Source organism: Moschus berezovskii, chromosome 8, assembly GCF_049115385.1.
Source record: "Moschus berezovskii isolate FMDL1 chromosome 8, NW_MosBer_1.0, whole genome shotgun sequence".
Taxonomy (NCBI): domain Eukaryota; kingdom Metazoa; phylum Chordata; class Mammalia; order Artiodactyla; family Moschidae; genus Moschus; species Moschus berezovskii.
The window spans coordinates 110,024,009-110,048,413 of record NC_142467.1 but is presented as its reverse complement, the minus strand read 5'-3'; the positions used below and the strand labels follow the sequence as shown (position 1 = coordinate 110,048,413).

The 24,405-nt window shown below is 50.6% G+C and overlaps 1 protein-coding gene across 1 annotated transcript in view; it reads left to right on the top strand.

Annotated features, from left to right (window-relative positions):
- The window catches only part of ADAMTS2 (ADAM metallopeptidase with thrombospondin type 1 motif 2), a 255,613-nt gene that overhangs the window by 136,258 nt on the left and 94,950 nt on the right, over positions 1 to 24,405 (top strand). The window contains exon 4 of the mRNA XM_055429192.2: positions 11,694 to 11,896. Within this exon, the coding sequence (XP_055285167.2) occupies positions 11,694 to 11,896 (203 nt within the window). The remainder of the gene's footprint in view (positions 1 to 11,693; positions 11,897 to 24,405) is intronic.

The window sequence follows — 24,405 nt, the reverse complement described above, 5'->3', positions numbered from 1 at the left end:
CCTGCTGCGAGGAGCTCCGCACCACCCTGGGTGGCCCACGGGTTTGGGCCTCATCTCACAGTGGCCTTGACACTTGTGCAGGCACCCTTACCTCCAAGGACTGAGATCCTTCCAAGCATCTGTGAGGAACTGAGTCAGAGCCTGGCCACTTTCTCTTGGCCACATACCTTAAATCCACAGTGGACCTCCTTTACACCAGCTACCCTGCTGCTGCTAAGTCACTTCAGTCGTGTCCAACTCTGTGCGACCCCATAGACGGCAGCCCACCAGGCTCCCCCGTCCCTGGGAGTCTCCAGGCAAGAACACTGGAGTGGGTTGCCATTTTCTTCTCCAATGCATGAAAGTGAAAAGTGAAAGTGAAGTCACTCAGTCGTGTCTGACTCTTAGCGATCCCGTGGACTGCAACCTACCAGGCTCCTCCATCCGTGGGATTTTCCAGGCAAGAGTACTGGAATAGGGTGCCATTGCCTTCTCCGCAGCTACCCTGGAGTCTCTCTAAAAATAGAAGGTACAACAGAGCAGCACCATGTGATGCCAACAGCCTGATGCTGCTCTGGTTATCAAACCAGAAGATGATGTCTAGCTTAGGCCAGTGTGTGTGTGTGTGTGTGTCTAGTGTGTGTGTGTGTGTGTGTGTGTGTGTGTCTAGCTTAGGCCAGTGTGTGTGTGTGTGTGTGTGTGTCTAGCTTAGGCCAGTGTGTGTGTGTGTTGGGGTGTGTGTGTGTGTGTGTGTGTCTAGCTTAGGCCAGTATGTGTGTGTGTGTTGGGGGGTGTGTGTGTGTGTGTCTAGCTTATGCCTGTGTGTGTGTGTGTTGGGATGTGTGTGTGTGTGTGTCTAGCTTAGGCCAGTGTGTGTGTGTGTGTATGTGTGTGTGTGTGTGTCTAGCTTAGGCCAGTGTGTGTGTGTGTCTAGCTTAGGCCAGTGTGTGTGTGTGTGTGTGTGTCTAGCTTAGGCCAGTGTGTGTGTGTGTGTTGGGGTGTGTGTGTGTGTGTGTGTGTGTGTGTGTTGGCGGGGGACATGTTAGGACTCTTGTGGTTTCAAGACAGAAATCCAAATGAGTCGACTCCAAGAGCTGGAGAGTCCAGGGGTATATCAGCTTCAGGTATGGCCTCCTAGCACTTGTCTCAGACTCGGGGCAGCCGTTACAGATGTGGCCCTGGTGGAAGAGCGCTGAGAGGCTGGTCGGGCCCCAGCTGCCCCAGCCCTCCTCCCCTCCACCTCGAGTCATAAAAGTGACACTGGACGGGCTGTGTCAGCCAGAGTTGCAAAAATGAATTCTGACTTGGTAATGAAGTTATAAAGGGCTGGGATGAAATAACCCTAACGAGCTGCTTTTAATAAAGCTCACCAGTGGGACTCTGTGCTGATGGCCCCCGGGGGGCTGAGCCTCCTTCCGTTCGCAGAGCCTCCGAAGAGCCTGCCGGCTTCCAAACAGGGCTTTTGCTGTGTCCTAATTATGCTTCTGCGTAAACATATTTTATCTTAATGATCATCTTTAGGGGAATTTGCAGTCACAGAGGGCTTGTCTCTCAGTCATTAACAAATGGAGAGGAAGACTCTCCCCGAGATGACCTCTCCTGTCTGGCGGCACCGCTGTGCTCCTGCAGGCTGCTGGTGCTCAGGAGTCTGGGCCTGCACTGGTTGCAGAAGGAGAGCTGGGCCGGAATCCTGGAGCATGTCCAGCACCTGGGCAACACCTCAGTGTGTGGAGAGGCCTGTGTTTCTCAAGACTCACTTTTGACCTTGTTCGCGAGTTCCCCAGAAAGGGCCTTGTCACTTCCCAGAGAAACGGAAGCCAGACCAATCAGTGACCCCAGGCTGCTCCTTTCCTCTCCTCCAGGAGCCTCTGCCCACTGAGGGCAGTGCCGCCCTCTCCTTGCATGGTCGGTGTGTGCTTGCCTTTTGTTTTAATATTAATCACCTTTGATATTCATTTATATATATATTTTTAATGGCTGATCAAATAATAAAACGGTAAATAAAATTAGTAGATGACAGGGCAGCAATTCAAAACTGGATGATTTGGTAAGTGGTAGAATTGGAACCGGAGAAGGCAATGGCAAGCCACTCCAGTACTCTTCTTGCCTGTAAAATCCCATGGACAGAGGAGCCTGGTAGGCTGCAATCCGTGGGGTCGCTAAGGGTCGGACACGACTGAGCGACTTCACTTTCACACATTGGAGAAGGAAATGGCAACCCACTCCAGTGTTCTTGCCTGGAGAATCCCAGGGATGGGGGAGCCTGGTGGGCTTCTGTCTATGGGGTCACACAGAGTTAGACACGATTGAAGTGACTTAGCAACAGCAGCAGCAGAATTGGAACAGGTGTGGACGTCCTGGTAATCTGGCAATCCTTACTCGATGATTATAAGAGCCTGTTAACTCAGTAATTTCACTCTTGAGTCTACATCCTAAACACACAGGGTGTCCTTAGGACATCCCAGTCCCCTCCTTGAACTGACCCTTGCCCTGGGGGCTCTTTTCCCTCCCCTGGACTGGGCACACAGGTGGTCACAGTCCCACAGGCTCTCAGGAGGAAACTGAACACTGTCCACGGCAGCATTGCTTGGGGAGGCTGGGGGAGTTGGCAGAAACCTGGGTGTCATCAGTGGACGAGAGGGGCAAATCTGGCAGCTGCACTCCACGCAGGCTTGAAGTTTGACATTCACACAGACAGATGGGCCTTAGAGTGGTGAGTGCAGAAAGAAGCAGGATGAGACTCACCGCGGCATCATTTGTCAGTTAAAAACACAGCCAAGGAGCAGCACTGATTTTGCAAAAATACACCCTATCAAAAGGATGCCCTTTGATTATCTTAGAATGGTGCTCGTTGCAAGGGGAAAGGAGAGAAAGCTGGTTGTGGAGATATATGTCTTTTTTTTTTTTTAATGATGTTGGGCAACTGTTTAGATAAAGGAGGAAAAAATCAAATCGTGGCTTCGCACCTAAGCAGAAACCAGTTCCAGTCCAATTGGTGACCTGGGATGATGAAAATGAAGTCATACAGGTGCTAGAAGAAAGTTTAGCTAAATGCTTTCTTATGATCCCTTTATTGGGCAGGCTGTGAACTCTAATGCCAGTGCACCTTCCGGGTTCCCCCAGGACTGCCTGTTGCTCATGAGCAGCTTTCACATCCCTGGCCTTTGCTGGACAAGCATGTGGGTGGAGGTCCCTGTGTGGATGAGAACCAATCAGTCTCTCTGCCCCAGTGTTCAGGAACCCCTGAAGCTCAAATCTCTGCTACCTCCCTGCAGAGCAGACACTGCCACGTGTGAAGAAGGGGAGAATGGCACTTATGGAATAGACTGGGGTCAGAGGCCAGCCCAGCTCTCCTTCTGCAACCAGCGCAGACTCCCGCAGGGGTGCTGGGCCAGGCCCAGGGTCCTGGGCACCACCTGCGCAGGAGAGGTCATCTGTGGGAGAGTTATCTTCTCCATTTGTTTTCCTGAATCTAATGCTTGTTTGAAAGTGAAAAGGTTGCTCAGTTGTGTCTGACTTTTTGCGACCCCGTGGACCATACAGTTCATGGAATTCTCCAGCCAGAATCCTGGAATGGGTAGCCTGTACCTTCTCCAGTGCATCTTTCAGACCCAGGAATAGAACCGGACTCCTGCACTGCAGGCGGATTCTTTACCAGCTGAGCTACTGCTGGTTTGGGGAAGTACAAAGCCATTCTGCTTGTGGTTCTTTTGATTTCTTCTGTAACTGCTCCCTCTTGACCCTCTCTTATTCTCTGTGAAAGTGTGGAATCTTACTGGTGTTCTGAAATTCCACGATGCTCCATGGTGCGGGTGTGTTTTCATCTACTTTGTTGGGTGCTAGCTGGGCCCTTTCAGTCTGGGAGCACCTTTTAGCTGTAGGAATTTTCCTGAATAATTTCATTAGTTATTTCCTCTCTGTTTTCTCCTTTCTTTATGGAGCTTCTAGTTACATGGACGATACATCTTTGAGCAGGTCCTCCAATTTTCTTACCTCTTTTCCTGATGGTTCAAGCCTTTTGGTTTTACTGCTTTACTTTCTGGGAGATTCTCAACTTTGCCTTCATAATCCTTTCACTAAATTTATTATTTCTGCTGAAAAGTTTTTAATTCCAAAGAATCCTTTTGATTGTTCTCATTGTGTTCTTGTCTGGTGGATGCAGTATTTCCTTCTGGCTCTCAGGGCCACTAATAATAGGTTTCCCCACCTTCCTAGGCAGCCTCTGTTTCCTCCATTCTCCTCGTTTTGGCTGTTGTGCTTTTCTTGATCTCCATCTGTGGAGTCTGGGGCCTACCCTGGAGAGCTGGAGATCCTTGGCTGGCTGCTCATGTGTAGCCTTGGGCAAGGAAAGAGGTGACTGGGAGCTCGAGGCAGGCAGTAGGGGAGCCAAGGACAGTAATATTGCCTTTGGTCTTTGGTCATGTTCCCTAGAGAAGCCTGCTTCCAGCTTCCTGCCTGAGGGATAAAGGCTTGACTCCCAGCGTTCTGGGAGTGGATTGTGGAAGTAGGCTGGTGTCTTGGCATTCGTTTCGTCCTCCTTTCTAGCGTGGTACCTATGCTCTCAACTACACCTGGTACCTGCAGCCCAGAGGTCTTCTTGAGAGAGAACAGGCTTCCAGACCAATGCAGTGTTAGTTACTGGGCTGTTACGAGGATGCAGGTTGTGAGAAAGGGATTTGGCATTAGCCATCAACTAGTCTTGATTTTAATCCACTCATCATCCCACTTCCAGAGGTACTTGTTGCCTTTGGAGGATTCTGCAGTGCAAACTGGAAGCGTCTGGCCAGCTTCTCAGATATACTTAAGTCCATTGCCATGTGGCCATCTGCTTTCCAGCCTACAACAGTTCTGTTGTTTTTTTCCTCTCCTGCTTCCCCTGTCCTTGTTTGCTTGTGATTTAAGGAAAAAAAAAAATCATCCCTTTACTAAAGGTATAATGGGGTTCCAAAAAGGAGAAAAATTGGATGTATGTGTTTAATGTACCATTTTTATCTAAGGTCCCTTCTATGCTGAGGTTTGTGTTTAGACTTTGTATTCAGCTCCATGATCTGTCTTTCATAACACTCATACGACTACGATCTAATTAACGTTATTTTGTAATGTGTTCTGCAATTTTGAAAGGTAAATATCTCCTTGTTATTATTCCTTTTTAATATTTTTTCCAGCTAATCTCCCATATGTAGTCTTCCAGTTGAACTTTGGAACTATATGGTTAGACTTTAACAGTATTTTTTGATGCAGATTGTGTTAAGTTTATAGATCACTGTGGAAGAGAACCAGGCTGCAGCCCAGGATAGTGTCATTGTGTCTGCAGTTACTGAGGTCACCTTATGCTTTGGGGAGAGTTTTGACTGTATTGTATCACTCTGTGTCATCTTTCTACATTCGTATTTTTGTTTACACCTAGGTATTTTGTGGGGTTTATTCTTATAGTCGATAAGCCTCTTTCCCATTCTGTTTCCTAGCTGATTTCTGTTATGTACAAGAAAGGTATTGATGTTTGCATACTGATTCTACGGAGGATGAGAATTAACTATTTCTTGTAGGTTTGGTAAAACTCTTCTGTAAAACCTTCTGAGCTTGTCTTTGACTGCTTTTCTGCCCCCATTTTTCCTAAGGTTTATTCAGGTTTTCTACTTGAGCCAACCATTAAAATGTATATCTCTATTTAGTCTAGGCTTACTAGAGCTGTGTTTTTAATATCTGGTGTTTAGGGTTTGAGGGCCTTCCTTCTTGTTTTCTTTGATTTTGCTCTGTGGTAGCAGCTGTGGGCATGATTTTTGAGTTTCCTTTTTGTCCCAGTGTAAGTGAAATTTGGAACTTGTACTTGAACAGCACACATTCTCTGGTTGCTGGGCTTAAACATTAGGTTGTTTTAGTAATTCAGATCTTCTACAGTAATTCCAGGGCTTCCCTGGTGGATTAGTGGTAAAGAATCTGCTTGCAATACAGGAGACAAGAGATGCAGGTTCGACTCCTGGGTTGGGAAGATCCCCTGGAGGAGGGCATGGCAACCCACTTCAGTATTCTTGTCAGGAAAATCCCATGGATAGCCTGGCGGGCTACAGTCGATGGGGTCACAAAGAGCCAGACGTGATTGAGCATGCACAGTCATTCAAATCCTGCCTAATGTGTTACCTAATTCATCTGTTGTTTTCTGGAGTAAATATATTAAAAAGGACATTGAACTGTGACTTTGCCTGTTTCTCCTGTATCAGGTTGAAGCTCTGTTAGGTGAATGAAATTGCATATCTTTTATATCTTTTCAATGAATTGTTGGTCAGTTTGTACCTTTAACGTCAGATTATATCTTATCTCATAAATATCTGTATGCCTGGTTCTGTTTTGTTGGCAGTTACATGGTAACTCTCTCTTCGCCCCATTTGTTTCAGCCTCTGGGTAGTTTTGTTTTAGTCACACCTGTATAAGTAACTTACAGTGGGATCCTGTGCCAGCTCACACTCCTTTGCCGGTCGCCTCACTTTGCCTCTTGCTGCCCACTCCCCCACCCCAAGCTTGGGCTTCCTGGCCCCGCCGTTCCTGCCCTCCTTCTGCCCAACTCCCGGAGGCACCACCCCCCCACTCCCCACTACAGGGTCTGTGCTTCCTCCCACTGTGTTTCTCTGGGGGCTCCTGCCCCTTGCAGCCTGCTATGTGGTACCTGGGCACCTGTGTGTATCTGTGGGGTATATCCAAGGCATTTGAGACACTTGGCCCCTGTCTTCCGAGGGGGCCTCCTTCAAGTGGAGTGGACAGGTAATGCCCAAGCAAATTCATGAATGAGACTCAAGCTGCAAATAGTGGTACATTCCATGATGGAGGAAAACGGGATGCTGTCAAGGAGACACTGGGGGAAGAGAGAGCCTATTTTAATTTAGGATGAAACAAGGCAAGCCCCCCTGAGGAAGGGACATTTCAGCTGATACCTGGAGGGTGAGAGGGAGTAGGTCCAGTGAGGAATGGGGGGAAGATCGTTTCCTGGAGAAGGGACAACAGTCTCCTTGTCACTGGGCAGTGGCTTCTCAAGGCTCCGTGCCTCTCCTGCCCTTGTAGGTGTGTCTTTGGGGGAGGCAGATAGGGACCACGTCCAGTGCAGGAGGCAGAGGCCTGTGAGCTCCGTTCCCTGTGGACCTTTTGGAGGGCTCCTGCTGGACCTGATAGGAAGGCTAAAGCTGGGCAGGAGCAGCAGCAGCAGAAAGGGCATCCAGGAGAGATGAGTGCAGCGAAGGCCTGGCATGGGGTTTGCACAGGGACAGCCAGCACCAGGCCCCTTGAGCCCACACCTGCTGTGTGGCGCTCCCACGGCGCCTATAGACCGAGGTCCCTGGGATTGCTCTTCTCTGCACTAAACACGCTCGCTCGTTTCTCCCAATTTCGGTTTCCCCACACCATCTCTTGCTGCTGGTGATGTGCACAGGCCACTCCAGGGCTCGTCAGCAACTTTGGATGCTGTGGCTTGGGCTGGGTCCCGGCCCCTCCTCTGTGGCGCGACCTGTCTGCATCGCTTTATCTTCCTGAGGCTCCTTGATGCTAAAATGAGACAGCAATGAGGATGGATGGCTGGATCGTAGTGGAGGTTTGTCGTATCGAAGGGCTGTGCACATGCCCCATTCCCCATACTGGGTTGCAGGGGCAGCGGGAGCCGGGCAGGGTCCTGTGATCCAGGCGCTGTGGGTGAGCTGGGCTGCTGTGACCCGCGGGTCCTGTGATCCAGGCGCTGTGGGTGAGCTGGGCTGCTGTGACCTGCTTGCTCCCCGGACGGCGGGCCCCTCAGGGTTTCCTGGATGCAATTCTGCATCCCCTTATTCCATCCTCTCCACAGAGTGTTATTGATTCTTTGAGGAATTTTATCTGCCCTCCTGTAGAGACACTCAAATGAGGGACAGCTCTTGGAGGCTTCCTGTTGTATCATCCTTTGCCCGAGACATGAGCTCACCAGCAGGGTGCCCCCAGCACAGGAAATGCCAGCAACTAAAGGCCCGTGGTTGCCCGTTGAAAAGACAAGGTCCTGCCGCAGACACCTCCACTCAGGGGAGCCTCGGCCTGCTGGGGTCCAGTCTGCTCCCATCTACCGTGGATCAGCCCCTCAGAGGGCCTGGTGACTTCTCCCTGTGTGGGAGGCAGTGTGCAGAGGTGGCTGTGTCAGCAGCTGGGACAGATTGTCCTCCGTTCTCGGCAGGAGATGGGCAGTGCTGACTGCTCAGTGTCCAGGCCCGGCTGGAAGTGAGGGCTCAGGCACAGGGCTGGGTAAGCTCTGGGTCACTGAGGCTTGGCCACTTACGAGCATGCAGGAACTGCATGGGGTGGTGGGAGGGGGACCGGGAGGAGCTGGGGCCTGTAGACCGGATAGGCAGCCCTGTGCAGGCGGACAGGCCCTGAGGCTGGGCGTGGTTGCAGGTAACCAAGAACAGCCCACTGAGAACCTGAGAGGGACTCTCAACCTGAGGGGCAGGCCTGCTAGGACCCGGCACCAGGGCACGGCTGGGATCTCCGCGTGGCCTAGCCTTTAGGGTTGCGCCCACTGTAGGGAAACTGGGAGACGTCCAAGAATGAGAAAGTGGAGTGTCAGCCTGGCTGGCGGATCCCGTCAGTGCTCACCTGGCCCTGGGTCTGGGGGTGGCTCCCGGTGCCCTGCTAGGGCTGAGCAGGGCTGGGGCTCCCAGGGACTGCAGGGCGGAGCTGCCACCTTCGAATTGCTTGGGGGGCCCTGTTTGCCTTCTTCATCTGCCCTTTCCTTTGGACTCAAGTGCATGTCTACAGGGGCTGGGTCTTGGGGGTGGTTCTAGGACAGAATGTCCAAGTCACCCTCCAGCATTATCAGGATTGAGATAATAATGACAACGATAATTATGCTTGTGGTAAAATGAATGTTTCTAGTGAATTCTTAGGAAACATTGCTGTCTTTATGGACCTGTAACATACAGTTTAGCTAAAACAGAGTTTGTGGAACAGAAGCGACTCCAAGATGTACTCCAGCCAGCCTGGCCTGATGGTAGCCCCGATCCCTCCTCAGAGAATGTCAGGCAAAGTCCCTGCACAGTGGCTTCATGGTTCAGGGTCTGGGGCCCACACTGAGGCCTGCAAAGGTTAGGTGGGCAGTGAGGGCAGCGGGCCAGGAGGGCTGGGGACCCAGGCCTCTGTGCCGTGTCTCAGGCATGGCCATTGCTCCACAGCACAGTGTGAACCCCCCTCTCCCCTCTACAGTGGCTCCGTTTCCTAATTTCTTAGACAAGCTGGCTATTCTAGATTTTTAACATGAAGTCTCGAAACTTGAAAAACTGTTGACCAAAGGCGGTATTTAAAAAAACACACCGCCCTAACAGGCACCCCCGTGGTCTGGTTTTGCCCAGGGACCACCTGTCAGTGAACCCTGGCTTGACAGGGGCAGAGGGTAACCTCCAGCCTCTTCCCAAGGAAGAGTTCTTTTTTTTATGAAAATTATCATCTTTCTGCTTCCCAAGGTGGTTCTGAAGGTGAACTGTCCCTGCTTGTTGAAAATGCAAAGAAATAAATGTGTAAAAATAGAGCAGCCATTCCTCACCCCCCTGTCAGGTTTAAGTAGCCGATGTCTCCCCTGGGAGCAGCAAGGATGGCCCTGAATCATCTCCAGACAGCCCAGCAGAAGGACTAGCTCTGCACGGGCGCCGGCCCTGGAGCGGCCCTGGGCAGTGCCTGCCGTGTGCGTGTGTGTGGAGTGTGTGTGCGTGTGTGCCTGTGCATATGAGGGGACTCGGGGGACTACAGGGCTGTGGCAGGGACACAAGGGCCCCAGGAGGTACAGGAATGCCCATAGCCCCTCAGCTCAGCCCTACCTTATTCCTCTTTTCTGTGAAGCACTTCCCCTTCCACTGCTCCTTCGCCTCCACTTTTCCTTCTTGGTCTGTCAGTGACCAGGTGGCAGATTTGTGCCCCAAAGCTAACAGACAGCAGGTGTGAAGAAGAGAGTTTCTGCCTGGCTGGGGGGGGCTCTGCCAGTCTCCCTGCCTGTAAAATGGAGTCAGATCGCCGAAGAATTGATGCTTTTGAACTGTGGTGTTGGAGAAGACTCTTGAGAGTCCCTTGGACTGCAAGGAGATCCAACCAGTCCATTCTAAGGGAGATCGATCCTGGGTGTTCATTGGAAGGACTGATGCTAAAGCTGAAACTGCAATACTTTGGCCACCTCATGCGACGAGTTGACTCACTGGAAAAGACTCTGATGCTGGGAAAGGTTGGGGGCGGGAGGAGAAAGGGACGACCGAGAATGAGATGGCTGGATGGCATCACCGACTCTGTGGACATGAGTTTGAGTGAACTCCGGGAGTTGGTGATGGACAGGGAGGCCTGGTGTGCTGTGATTCATGGGGTCGCGGAGAGTCGGACACGACTGAGCGGCTGAACTGAACTGAACTGAATGCCCATCAAAGAGGCCTTTTGTCAGCACTGGATAAGGACACATATGCAGAGGCCCGCTGGTGGAGCAGGACCTTGGTGACAGGCTGCCTTGCTGTACCTCCAGAGGAGGCAGTGGACAAGAGCCTAGCGGACAAGTGAGAAGAATCGTTCTGGAGGACTCTTTGGTGATATCATGAAGACCTGATGTCCTAGGTTCTTCCCAGGGTCCTAGGTCCTTCCCAGGGCAAGAGTTTCTGAGAAACAGCTGCTTCTCCCCTCACCAGGAATGCTGAGGAGGGGGCACCCTGGGGTCAGGGGCCTGGAGCGGACCCAGAGACCTGTGCAGGGCTGTGAGGGGCTTCCAGAGACGTTGGCACTGGTTCTTATTGGGCAGTGTGGTCTGTGGCTGCCAGCAATGCTGAAGATCAGCCCAGCCAACTCAGCTGCAACTCTGAGAGGTGGGGGCAGCGTCTCTGGTCCATGGCGGGTGGGAAAGTACAAGGAAATGGAGACATGCTGCAGCTCTGCAGAGGATGCAGTGACATCCTGGGGTCCTGGCCTAATGGGATGCACCCCCTGGCCCCTCAGCATGGCCCCAGGCCCCGGACAGGCTGCCCCTCTCTGAGCCACGTGTTAGTCCGTGAGGGCTGGACTGAGGCCTGGCCAGCAGACTGTGGAGTGGCTGCCATGTGAGGGCTCGTCCTGGGGTCTGCATGACTGTCAGGCAGCCTCTCACTCCTCAGCACCTGGCACCAGGGGCAGGCACAGGTCTGGGCTGGGGAAGGGTGCCCACGGTCTGGTCCCAGCCCAGGAGGGAGTGGGTGGATCGGGCTGAGAGAGGAGGGACTTTGCTTCAGGCAGAGACTGAGCCAAAAGCCCCAGAGGGGAGCTGTCTGGGAAGACTCTGTGAAACACACGCCAGCTGGGCTGGGCCTCGATTTCCCCAGTTATAAATGGGCTGGTAACAGCTGGGGACCAGCCCTTTGGCACTGGACGAGTATGTGAATAGGTGAAAGAGCTGGCTCTGTCCAGCCAGGCTCCCTCCTCTCTGTTCATCACTGGGTGCCAGGCCCAGCCTCTGGGATGGCCGAGCTGTGGGTTTCCACGCTGCTGGGTGTGAGCTGACTTGCCCATCACAACTGCGCGGTCTGAACCTCAGTTTGCACTTCTGTGATATGGGGACAGAACTGCCCTGGGCTCCAGTGCTCTGATGATGGCCGGCTGATGGCCACACTGACGTCTCGCAGGGGCCGAGTTGCATCTGAGTGGGTTTTTTTCTGGCTGCAGTGGCCTTGTTGAGCCTGGACTGCTGCTACAGGCTGTGTCCTCTCTCCTTCCAGGGGTCTCCGCAGACAGCCTGGACAGCCTCAGCCGTGCTCTGGGTGTGCTGGAGGAGCGAGTCAACAGCTCCAGGCGGAGGGTGCGCAGGCATGCTGCCGACGACGACTACAACATCGAGGTCCTGCTGGGGGTGGACGACTCTGTGGTCCAGTTCCACGGGAAGGAGCATGTGCAGAAGTACCTGCTCACCCTCATGAACATCGTGAGTGGGCTGGGGTGGCGGGGGAGGGCTGCGAGGCTGGGGCCTAGGTGGGCCGGGCACCTCTGCTTGCCACAGTTTCCTGGTGGAGCTGGGCGTCAGTGGAATGGTCACAGGGAGGCCCTGGGTCTGCAGGTGAGAGAGGTGACCCTCCCATTGACTTTGTTTAGCCTGACTCTTCTCATCTGCAAACGCTGGTGGGGATTCTGACTCGGCAAAGCCATGTACATGCTAAGGCCGTTTTCTAGACCCTCATCATTTGTGTACTGTTCTGTTCTGTTCTGTTCTGTCGCTCAGTCGTGTCCGACTCTATGCGACCCCGTGGACTGTAGCCTACCAGGCTTTTCCATCCATGGGATTCTCCAGGCAAGAATACTGGAGTGGGTTACCGTTTCCTTCTCCAGGGGATCTTCCCGACCCAGGGATCGAACCCGGGTCTCCCACACTGGAGGCAGAAGCTTTAACCTCTGAGCCACCAGGGAAGCCCCACTAATCATTCATTTGTGTACTAGTTTTCTTAATTTTTCATCATACCCACGCTGTGTAGGCTATGTGTTTTCCTATAAATCAACTGATTTTTTAAAAGCTTAAAATTATTTACAAAGGCAGCCTCACTTTATTGTAAACTGAAAGTCCCTCAGTCCTGTCCGACTCTTTCCGACCCCACGGACTATACAGTCCATGAAATTCTCCAGGCCAGAATACTGGAGTGGGTAGCTGTTCCCTTCTCCAGGGGATCTTCCCAGCCCAGGGATCCAGCCTAGAGATCAAACTCAGGTCTCCCACATTTCAGGCAGATTCTTTACCGGCTGAGCCACCAGGGAAGCTAAAGAATACTGGAGTGGGTAGCCTATCCCTTCTCCAGCAGATCTTCCCGACCCAGGAATCACCGGGGTCTCCTGCATTGCAGGTGGATTCTTTACCAGCTGAGCTGCCAGGGAAGCCCAGTTTATTGTAAAGGCAATCTCAAACGAAAATGCAAGGTGAAAAGGGGATGACAGAGGATGAGATGGTTGGATGGCATCACCAACTCAATGGACCTGAGTTTGAGGAAACGCAGGAAGGTGGTAAAGGTCAGGGAAGCCTGGCACGCCGCAGTCCATGGGGTCGCAAAGAGTCGGACACGACTGAGTGACTGCACAACAGTTCCAGCTGGAGATTAGCGTGTGTCAGAGAGGAGGACGGAGAGTAACAGCCATCCGAGGTTTCTCCTTGAGGCAGTCAGAAGAAGTGGAGGCTGAGGAGCGTGTTCGTGTCTCCCTGTGAGGCCGGGCTCCTTAACTGAGCTGCTGTGTGCCGCCCACGCCTCACCGCGCACCTGCCCCACCGCCCTCCTGACAGGTCGCGCCATCGCGCCTCCCTGCGTGCCGGCCCTCCCACCCCAGAAGGGGCAGAATTCTGGCCTTGCAGAGAGTGCAGCCTTGCCTGCCCTGAGTGGCGCAGGGCTCCTGACCTCCACAGCCTGGAGCCTCCGCTGAGCCCTGCTGGGAGCATAGGAGGTGTCCTGTATCCGTGGGAGAAGTGGGTTTGTGGAAGGAAGCCTGGGCTTGCAGGGGGCTGGAGACAACCAGGGAAGCCCCGGGGATGGGGAGTCCTAAAGCAGCAGGGCTGTGTGCCCCAGCCTGTCAGCTCTGCTCTGCTCTGCTTCCTGGGCCATAGTGAGCCCCTGGGGACTCAGCTGGCCCTTGGGCAAGACCCTGCTCCCAGAGCCCCAGTGAAGAGATAGGTCAGGAGCAAGAGGGAAGATATGAGTGAGCTGGTCAAGGGACCAGGAGGCCCCTGCCTGCCCACCTGCCTGCCTCTCTTCCTCTCCACCTGCCTTAAGTGAGTCACTAACTCTGGAATGCAGCCACCTCATCTGCAAAGCGGGCTGACATCTGTTACATTTGCAGATATTATTTTACTTTGGAGAGTGTTGTCACACTTAATCTCATTTACTTTTGAAAATTACCTTTAATATAATAATAATACCATGATGGCTACAAATATGGAGCTCTTTTTTAAAAACTCTTTATCAAATTTGTTACAATATTGCTTCTGTTGTTTATGTTCTGGTTTTTTGGCTGAGAGGCATGTGGGATCTTAGTTCCCCAACCAGGGATTGAACCTGCCCACCCCCCTGCATTGGAAGGGAGAATTTTAACTATTTTCCAGGAAAGCCTCAAATATTGAGATCTTAATATGTGATTCTGTGTGGCAGGCTTGTACTAGTCACTTATCATGCATATCTTTGGAAATCTTCACACTAACTCTATAAAGTTGGTAGAATATAAAATCTTGTCTGCCTTCAAAATATATGATTTTTCTCGAGCATAATACTGCTCTCCAAGGAGATCCAACCAGTCCATCCTAAAGGAGATCAGTCCTGGGTGTTCACTGGAAGGACTGATGCTAAAGCTGAAACTCCAATACTTTGGCCACCTAATGCGACGAGTTGACTCACTGGAAAAGACTCTGATGCTGGGAGGGATTGGGGGCGGGAGGAGAAGGGGACGACAGAGAATGAGAGGGCTGGATGGCATCACTGACTCGATGGAGGTGAGTTTGAGTGAACTCCGGGAGTTGGTGATGGACAGGGAGGCCTGGCGTGCTGTGATTCATGGGGTCGCAAAGAGTCAGTCACGATTGAGCGACTGAACTGAACTGAACTGAACTCTGTGGCCAAAAGGACTGGGATGGGATTAGAGTCCTGAATCCTGGTAAAGGAGAACTACGCGTTTCCCCTACTCACACCAACACTCGTGACAGTAATGACCAGAATTAGCATAGGCCCCAGAAGGTAAGAGTTCAGTCTCACAAGACAGCCCCGCTTTAAACGCTCATCTCAAGCCCCAGAAGTACAGGATGTGAGCTGTACTTCTGACCAACCAACCACCAGCTCCTCAGGCTCGATAATTTGCAAGAATAGTTCCCCACTCAGGGAACCACTTTACTTACTATCACCGGTTATCATAAAGCACACAGCTGAGGAACACTGAGGAACAGCCAAATGGAGGACTGCATGGGGCAGGTGCATGGAGCTTCCATGGCCCCTCTGGATGCTCTTCCCTGCCGGCACCTTGATGTGTTCACCAACTGAGAAGCACTCCAAACTCCACTGTTTAGAATTTAATGGAGATTTTGTTCTGTAGGCGTGATTGGTGGGAATCACTGGCCATGGATGGTGGTGGTAGTTTAGCCGCTAACTTATGTCCGACTCTTGAGATCCCGTGGACCGTAGCCCGCCAGAATTCTCTGTCCACGGGGTTTCCCAGGCAGGAATACTGGAATGGGTTGCCATTCTCTTCTTCAGGGCGTCTTTTCTTTCCAACCCAGAGATCAAACCTGGGTCTCCTGCATTGCAGGAAGATTCTTTACTGGCTGAGCCACTAGGGAAGCCCGTGGGTGATTGAACTCAATCTCCAGCTCTTCTCTCTTCCTGAAAGTTGGGGACGGGGCTGAAAGTTCTGACTCTGATCACACAGCTGGTTCCTCTGGCTACCAGCCCGAATCCTGAACAATCTAAGGGCCCACCAAGAATATCGTCATTAACTTGAGCTCAGGTAAGGTTGAAAGGGGCTCCTTATAAATAGCATAAGGTGCTCCTCTCACCCCTATCATTCAGGAAATTACAAGGATTTTAGAAGGTTTGCGCCAGGAATGAGGGGCAGAGTCCAGATATATGTTTCTTATTATTTTGTATCTGGATTACTCCTGGCCCTACCACTGCCAGCTATGTCTCTGAGAATGGGCTTCAATCTTCTAAGCCTTGGTTTTCTCATCTTTAAAATGGGCAGTCATTTTTATCTTGAATTGTCAATGGGGATTAAATTAAATAAATGAAGATGAACCTGCTTTTCAGTCTCTAAATAAATGTGGTTTTTATTGTGATGGTGACAATATTTATTAACAGTTTAGTGATAGCAGGTTTAGAATTATTCTTAACAAGTCTGACAAGGACCCTGAAGTTGGAGTGTCTTCCTGAGGCTTGTGGGCCAAATCTGCCTTTTACCTGGGGTGGAAGCCCCCCTGCCACACATACCTTGTGCCCATGAACTGCTGGGAGGAAGTCTAGACCTTTGTCTTGGTTTCACCAGTTAACTTCAATTTATTCATTTACACCCCCATGAACCAACTGGACCTCGATTTTGGGTAAAGGGATGGTTTGGTTAGTTTCTTGAAAAGCATGAGAAGTATAAAAATTCTGCTGTTGAGGCAAATTTTATCATAACGGAAAAGGGGTTATAGGAGATGAGTCGGAGGAGCTGGGAAAGAGTGACTGGGCCGTGTCTTGCTTCCCCGCTTGCATCCAGCAGGTGGCGCTTGTCCTCGGCTCAGGGGTTGGTCCCGCGGAGGCAGAGGGCCTGGCGGACTCTGCTGGGCTCAGGGAGACACCGCAGTGGGAGGTGTCTGAGCCTCCACACTGAGTTCCCACTGTAAGGGTGCAGGGTGGTCGTGGGAGATGAGGCACCCTGCTTGGGTCCTGCATTGCATTAAGTGTACTCCCCTTATTGTGCAGCCAGGCATCACTACCACCCATCTCCAGAACTCTCATCTTGCAGAACTGCCCCTCTGTACCTGCTGAGCAATAGCTCCCCAGTGCCCCCTCTCTCTGGTCCTTGGGAGCACCATTCCACTTCCTGCCTGCTGTGCCCTGCCTCTGAACGTGACCAGTAGTGCCATGGGCAGCCGTGGGTGTGGAGGCCTTTAGACCCTGTAGGAACTGGCCCACCCGGATCTGCAGCCAGAGCCCTGTGGGCCCCACAGGGCCTGGCCAGGGTAGGTCTCCCTCTTCCTGTAGGCGCACAGCCCATCAGGAGGCTCCCCAGTGCTTGGAGCCAGAGCAGCGTTGTGGAGGACAGGGGCTGGCCCAGAGTGAGAACGGCCAGGACCAGGGCAGGGGTTTTCCCAGCTCCTCAGGCTTGGGGCTCGCCCTGGGTGGACAGCCTGTTCCCTGAGGAAGGTCGTAGAGGCTCTGGGAGGAGGGTCTGGCGGGGATCTGGTGGCAAGAACCTGGGAACTGTGGGCTCCGAGGAGCAGCAGGGCCGAGCGGGGCCGGGTGTCAGTGTGGCTCAGCCCCGGCAGCGCTAAGCCAGCTTGTGTCCCTCATCACTCGGTTACTCTGCTTGCAGGACTCCCTCTGGGGTCTCTTTGTGGCGGAGCCTGGGCTGGGACACAGGTCCTGCTGCGATGTAGACATTCCAGGTTCATCAGGTATCCATGTGCTCCCCTCCCTTCCATTTCCCAGCCCCCCTTGCACCTCATCTGGAGTTGTGGGGCTAGTTTTATCTGAGCCCGTGTGGGAATGGCAGAGGTTGCCTCTTGGCTAAGGCAGCTGAGTGCTGCTGTGTTCCCTCCCTCCCTCTCTTTCTGCCTCAGGGACCTTGGAAGCCACACGTTCCAGCAGCTGCAGCTACAGACTGGGGCTGCGTAAAGCCTTGACACGTGCAGGAGCACGCACCCCAGCCTTTACCCTGTTGAGCTACTGAGGTGTGGTAGACTCTCTGTTAAATGCAGCGCAGCCTCTTCTATCATAATCCACACAGCTCCTGTCCATACAGTATGATCAACCAGTGTTTATTGGGTATCAGCTCTATGTCAGAAGTGAAATAGGGCCAATGTGGGAGGCAAGGGGCCCAGGTAAGAGGGGGAACTGGAGCCAAGGAAAGGTCAGTAGAGGGACTTGAATATGACCACAAGGGCAGTAGGAAATTGTGCAAGGTGTCACTTCCTTCCAAATTAATGGGCAAGACATTTTATGCCCTTTTTTTGGTAGGAAAATGGGAATGAGTCCATCCCTCTTTAAATCTCAGAATCTCTGGAGTGTGAGGAGGGTTGGAAATGTTTGCTGAGAGCTTCAAGAGAGCCGCCTGGATTTAGAAAGGGTCTCATTGTGTTCAAAACCCTCCCACCAACCCATTTAAGTGCCTGTTGTGAGTTCTAGTTTCCTTCTTCTCCTCCTCAAATCTAGAAAAGTAACATTGTTTGTTTATTAAAATATGCTGTTTAACATGTCTGATATACTATTTATGATGGAAAATTGAATATATTCCCATAAGGTGTGAATGTTTTCTCCTACCAATTATTGTCTAGTACCTCATTTTATTGGTACCTCATTTTATTATATTAAATGAGTACCTCATTTTAGTATATTAAAAAACAGAGACGTTACTTTGCCAACAAAGGTCCGTCTAGTCAAAGCTATGGTTTTTCCAGTGGTCATGTACGGATGTGAGAGTTGGACCATAAAGAAAGCTGAGCACCGAAGAACTGATGCTTATGAGCTGTGGTGTTGGAGAAGACTCTTGAGAGTTCCTTGGACTGCAAGAAGATCCAACCAGTCTATCCTAAAGGAAATCAGTCCTGAATATTCATTGGAAGAACAGATGCTGAAGCTGAAACTCCAATACTTTGGCCACCTGATGCGAAGAACTGACTCATTGGAAAAGACCCTGATGCTGGGAAAGATTGAAGGTGGGAGGAGAAGGGGATGACAGAGCATGAGATGGTTGAATGGCATCACTGATTTGATGGACATGAGTTTGAGCAAGCTCCAAGAGTTGGTGATGCAGTCCATGGGGTCGCAAAGAGTAACTGAGCAACTGAACTGAACTGAACCTCATTCTAGTGATGGCATAACATTGCTGCTTGTGAATATAGCATATTTTTTGTATGGTCGATCATTTATATTACTCGTGTAGCAGCATTTATTTCCCTGTTAGGTATCAGTTCAGCCACTAATAGTAATGAATGTTATAGCTGAATCTATTGCTTATCCTTCACTGTTTCCTTAAACTGAGTTCCTAAAAGTGCACCCCCTGGTCAGCAGGTGTGTGCATTTTACAGCTTTCTATGTCAGAATGTTCTGTTATGGTTTCTTGAGTAAATGCCCATCTCTTCACCTGCTCACACCACCACACACTTTTTTAGCTGTGGCAATTTGATAGCTGCAACAAGTGCATGCTTTTGTTCTAAGTTGCAGACTGAAGCGACTTAGCAGCAGCAGCAGCAGTAGATATTTGATGGTAGTGAGGTTCCATTTAAAATATATACACATATGTTTTAAAACCACCATCATCTTATATTTGTGTGATTGGTCTCTTCATTTTCTTTATTCTACCAGGATTTTAGTTTCTTTTGTGTTAATTTGAAGAACAGTTAAAATAGGTTAACATTTTGTCTGATGTATGTGTGGGAAATATTTCCCCCAGTTCTGTTGTTCGCCTTTATTTTGGTTGGGGGTGGCTTGTCAATGCCTGACATTTTTGTTTGCAGTCGTGTCCTGAGATTTTTCCCTCCCTGGTTTTTCCCCTTGGGGACTGTCTTTGGCATTTCATGCCCTTCCCAGAAGTTAGACTTCTGAAGTTTCGTTCTGGCTGCCCTCAGCAGTGGCCCCATGGCCTGTGTCAGCAGCATCGTTTCCCAGACTCTGGCCGTCACTGACTACCTGACTGTTCTTGCTGCATATTCAGCTGTGGCAGCCCCACACCCAGAATGTCTCCTGGGTACAGAACTTCCTGGGCCAAGTGCATATTGAAAATACGGCTCTCTTATTCAAAGAGTAGAAAAAGGTGTCATAAAAGGTACATACATTAATACTAAAGCCTTTACCTTTCTCTCACAGTCTCTCATCTTGTCAAGATTTTTAAATTTTCTGTTTGTCGTCACTCTAAGTGACGAAAAATTAGGATTTTTAATTATAATTATGAATTTTTGCCATTCATCTTTATATTGTTCAGAGCCTGTTTTAAATGCAGATATTAGAATATTTAACTAGCATGGGGAATCACCAAAATTAAGATTCGTATTTGTGGCTTATGCCCAGAGGGTACTGCAGGCTGGCCAGAAGCTCAGACAAAGCTTCAACCAGACTTAGGAAGGTTGGGAGGAGAAACAGAGGCCCCCAGGAGTGGGTCCAGGAGAGAGCCCTCCCTCGGGGCCCTGGGTCCTGGCCAGTGATGCAGCAGTGCCCTGGGGCTTGGCAGCTGCTGGTCCCCTGACAACTGCAAGAACACAAGGAATCTCTCTTTCCCATGCGCCCACCAGCCCATCCCAGGCCCTGCCCTGAGATGTCCCAAGGCACCAGTGTCCACCTAGTTCTCCCTGCACCTGTGTGCCCCCTGCAGTGGTCCCTGAGTGTGGAGCAGGCAGCCAGGAGCCTGTCCTGGGGAGGTGGGGCCACATCTGAGGGCCTCTCTGTCCAAGCAGATCTCACAAAACACGAATTTAAAGCTAAAATGATGAATTTCAAGATGCTAACCATAGAACAGTAAGCCCAAGTGCAGAGCCCTTCTGAGCATGGACGCTGGTCACTCACCCCTGAACCTAGGAACCTGAGCCTGTGCTTCTTGCCTCGAGACCTGTTCTTACTGCCCATCCCCCTCCTCGATTTATCTGGAGGCTCAGATCCAATCTACCCATCCTCCCGACTCCCTGCCCAGATGAGGAAAGGGGGGCCTTCTGAGCACTGGGACCAGGCTGTGGGCTGAGGCCTCGTCTTCTGGGGCCCTCTGCCCTGATTTTTAGTTCTCACAAGCTGTCGCCTCAAGACTGCTGGTAGACACAGGCTGAAGCCCTGTCTCCTGAGCAGGGAGGCTGGGACCCCCTGGGGAAGGTTCCTGGAGAGCCTCAGCCGCATGTTCCAGGGAGAAGGAGGCTCAGTGACCCCACCACGCGGCAGTGCAGGTGGAGCTGGGAGCGTGAGCAGATGTGCAGTCCTTCCGGCCATGCTGGCTCCTGGGGCCCCGCACCCCGCACCGCGGCTGGGCCCCGCGTGGCCCCTACTGAGAGGAGCGTCTCCACTGCCGGCCTCCCCCGCTACCATCCGCTCCTGCTCCTTCTCAACGCGGGCTCATCCTCTGACCTGAGGATGAGGAGCTTCCCTCGGCCTGGGCTCCCCTCTGTGCTGGGAACCGTCCTGTTTGACCCCTCTTCCTTGGAACCGTGCTCCCCACTGTGTCTGGTGCTCCCGGACTGTGAGGCCGTCAGCCCTCCTGAACTACCTGTAGCTGACTCTGGCGTTGGGGGGATTATGCTGCCAGCCCCTGAGCTAGTCTCTCCTTGCAAACTCAGTGCTGTGGGCGTGTGAGCCGGGCATCCCAAGGAGCCACGTGGGGACGCACCCCCCCACGTACACAGCACCTCCGGTTAGCTTGTCAGGCATGGAGAGCAGCTATTCTCTGGGCTCAGCTGAATGGGAGGCTAGGGAGGAATGCGTTTGGAGAAGACTGAAGAGCCGTTGTCCGATTACTGTGTTTATATATGCTATATGCTGTGCTTAGTCGCTCAGTCATGTCTGACTCTTTGTGATCCCATGGACTGCAGCCTGCCAGGCACCTCTGTCCTTGGGGATTCTCCAGGCCAGAATACTGGGGTGAGTTGCCATGCCCTCCTCTAGGGAATCTTCCCAGCCCAGGGATCGAACCCAGGTCTCCTTGATTACAGGTGGATTCTTTACCAATTGAGCCACCAGAGAAGCCCAAGAATACTGAAGTAGCCTATCCCTTCTCCAGGGGAGCTTCCTGACTCAGGAATCGAACTGGGTCTCTTGCATTGAGGCGATGTTTACATATAGGCTTTGCTATTGGTTCAGATGATAGAGAATCAGCCTACAGTGTGGGAGACCTTGGTTTGACCTCTGGGTTGAGAAGATCCCCTAGAGAAGGGAATGGCAACCCACTCCAGTATTCTTGCCTGGAGAATCCCATGGACTGAAGAGCTTGGCAGGCTACAATCCTTACGGTTGCAGAGTTGGACACAATTGAGTGACGAACATACATACACACGTGTTTACATATGCACTTTTAAAAGTAAAACCTATTTGTGCCAAGACTTCAAAAGATATAAAATCTTGGGCTCAAGATCAATTGCTTCCTATGTGGCTTATTTAACTAAATAAGCATTTAACTAAAGCATTCACCTCAGTCCTACTCCTCCTTGACAAAGCAAAGGCCTTGTTGGTTGCCTGGGCTCTCAGGCTCCGTAGTGACCTAGCACTATCTGACCGAGCTGCTGGTCCAGTTGCCCTCCTTGTAGCGGTGAGGTGGCCAGTCATCCTCTCAGGAGGCCTGTGTCATGAGGCCAGGACACAGGTGTGAGGAGTCTTTCTGTAAAGTGCCACTTGTTTTGAAAGGCAAGATTTTTTAAAACATCAATTTTATATGAAATTTACATGAAAGTAAACCATTTATATGAAAGTAAACCATTCAGGTATACCTAAATCAAATCCCTTACAATTATACAGTGGAAGTGACAAATAGATTCAAGGGATTAGGTCTGATAAACAGAGTGCCTGAAGAACTATGGACGGAGGTTCTTGACATTGTACAGGAGGCAGTGATCAAGACCGTCCCCAAGAAAAAGAAATGCAACAAGACAAAATGGTTGTCTGAGGAGGCCTTACAAATAGCTGAGAAAAGAAGAGAAGCTAAAGGCAAAAGAGAAAAGGAAAGATATACCCATTTGAATGCAGAGTTCCAAAGAATAGCAAGGAGAGATGAGAAAGCCTTCCTCAGTGATCAATGCAAAGAAACAGGAAAACAATAGAATGGGAAAGACTAGAGATCTCTTCAAGAAAATGAGAGATACCAAGGGAACATTTCATGCAAAGATGGGCACAATAAAGGACAAAAATGGTATGGATCTAACAGAAGCAGAAGATATTAAGAAGAGGTGGCAAGACTATACAGAAGAACTGTACAAAAAAGAGCTTCATGAACCAGAAAACCACGATGGTGTGATCACTCACCTAGAGCCAGACACCCTGGAGTCTGAAGTCAAGTGGGCCTTAGGAAGCATCACTATGAACAAAGGTAGTGAAGGTGATGGAATTCCAGTTGAGCTATTTCAAATCCTAGAAAATAGTGCTGTTTAAGTGCTGCACTCAATATGCCAGCACATTTGCAAAACTCAGCAGTGGCCACAGGTCTGGGAAAGGTCAGTTTTCATTCCAATCCCAAAGAAAGGCAGTGCCAAAGAATGCTCAAACTACCACACGATTGCACTCATCTCACAAGCTAGCAAAGTAATGCTCAAAATTCTCTAAGCCAGGCTTCAACAGTATGTGAACCGTGAACTTCCAGATGTTCAAGCTGGCTTTACAGAAGGCAGAGAAACCAGAGATCAAATTGCCAACATCCGTTGGATTATCAAAAAAGCAAGAGAATTCCAGAAAAACATCTGTTTCTGCTTTATTGACTACGCCAGAGCCTTTGACTGTATGCATCACAACAAACTGTGGAAAATTCTTCAAGAGGTGGGAATACCAGACCACCTGACCTGCCTCCTGAGAAATCTGTTTGCAGGGCAAGAAGCAGCAGTTAGAACCGGACATGGAACAACAGACTGGTTCCAAATCAGGAAAGGTGTATGTCAAGGCTCTATATTGTCACTGTGCTTATTTAACTTATATGCAGAGTACATCATGAAAAATGTCGGGCTGGATGAAGCACAAGCTGGAATCAAGATTATCAATGGAGAAATATCAATAACCTCAGATACACAGATGACACCACACTTATAGCAGAAAGTGAAGAACTAAAGAGCCTATTGATGAAAGTGAAAGAGGAGAGTGAAAAAGTTGGCTTAAAACTCAGCATTCAAAAAACGAAGATCGTGTGGCATCCAGTCCCATCACTCATGGCAAATAGATGGGGAAATAATGGAAACATTGAGACGCTTTAGTTTCTTGAGCTCCAAAATCACTACAGATGGTGACTGCAGCCATGAAATTAAAAGACGCTTACTCCTTGGAAGGAAAGTTATGACCAGCCTAGACAGCATATTAAAAAGCAGAGATATTACTTTGCCAACAAAGGTCCGTCTAGTCAAAGCTATGGTTTTTCCAGTAGTCATATATGGATGTGAGATTTGGACCATAAAGAAAGCTGAGCGCTGAAGAATTGATGCTTTTGAAGTGTGGTGTTGGAGAAGACTCTTGAGAGTCCCTTGGACTGCAAGGAGATCCAACCAGTCCATCCTAAAGGAAATCAGCCTGAATATTCATTGGAAGGACTGATGCTGAAACTGAAGCTCCAATACTTTGGTCACTTGATGTGAAAACCGACTCATTGGGAAAGACTCTGATGCTGGGAAAGACTGAAGCGGGGAGGAGAAGGGGACAACAGAGGATGAGATAGTTGGATGGCATCACCGACTCGGTGGACGTGAGTTTGTGCCAGCTCCAGGAGTTGGTGATGAACAGGGAAGCCTGTCGTGGTGCCGTCCATGGGGTCGCAAAGAGTCAGACACGACTCAGCAACTGAACTGAAACTTGGACATATTACTGGGTTTAAGCAAAGTCACATGATTTTTTTCAAGATAAACTGGAGAGTCAAAAGCAGGCTTGCCAAAATTAGAGCCCCAAAGCCAAATTCAGCCCATCTGTTTTTGAAAATAAAGTTTTATTGGGACGTGAACATGCTCCCTCATTTGTGAATTGTCTGTGGCTGCTTTTGTGCTAGCGTGGTGGAGCTGAGCAGCTGGGACAAACACCATACGGCCCCAAAGGCATTACCTGGGGCTCAAGAAATATT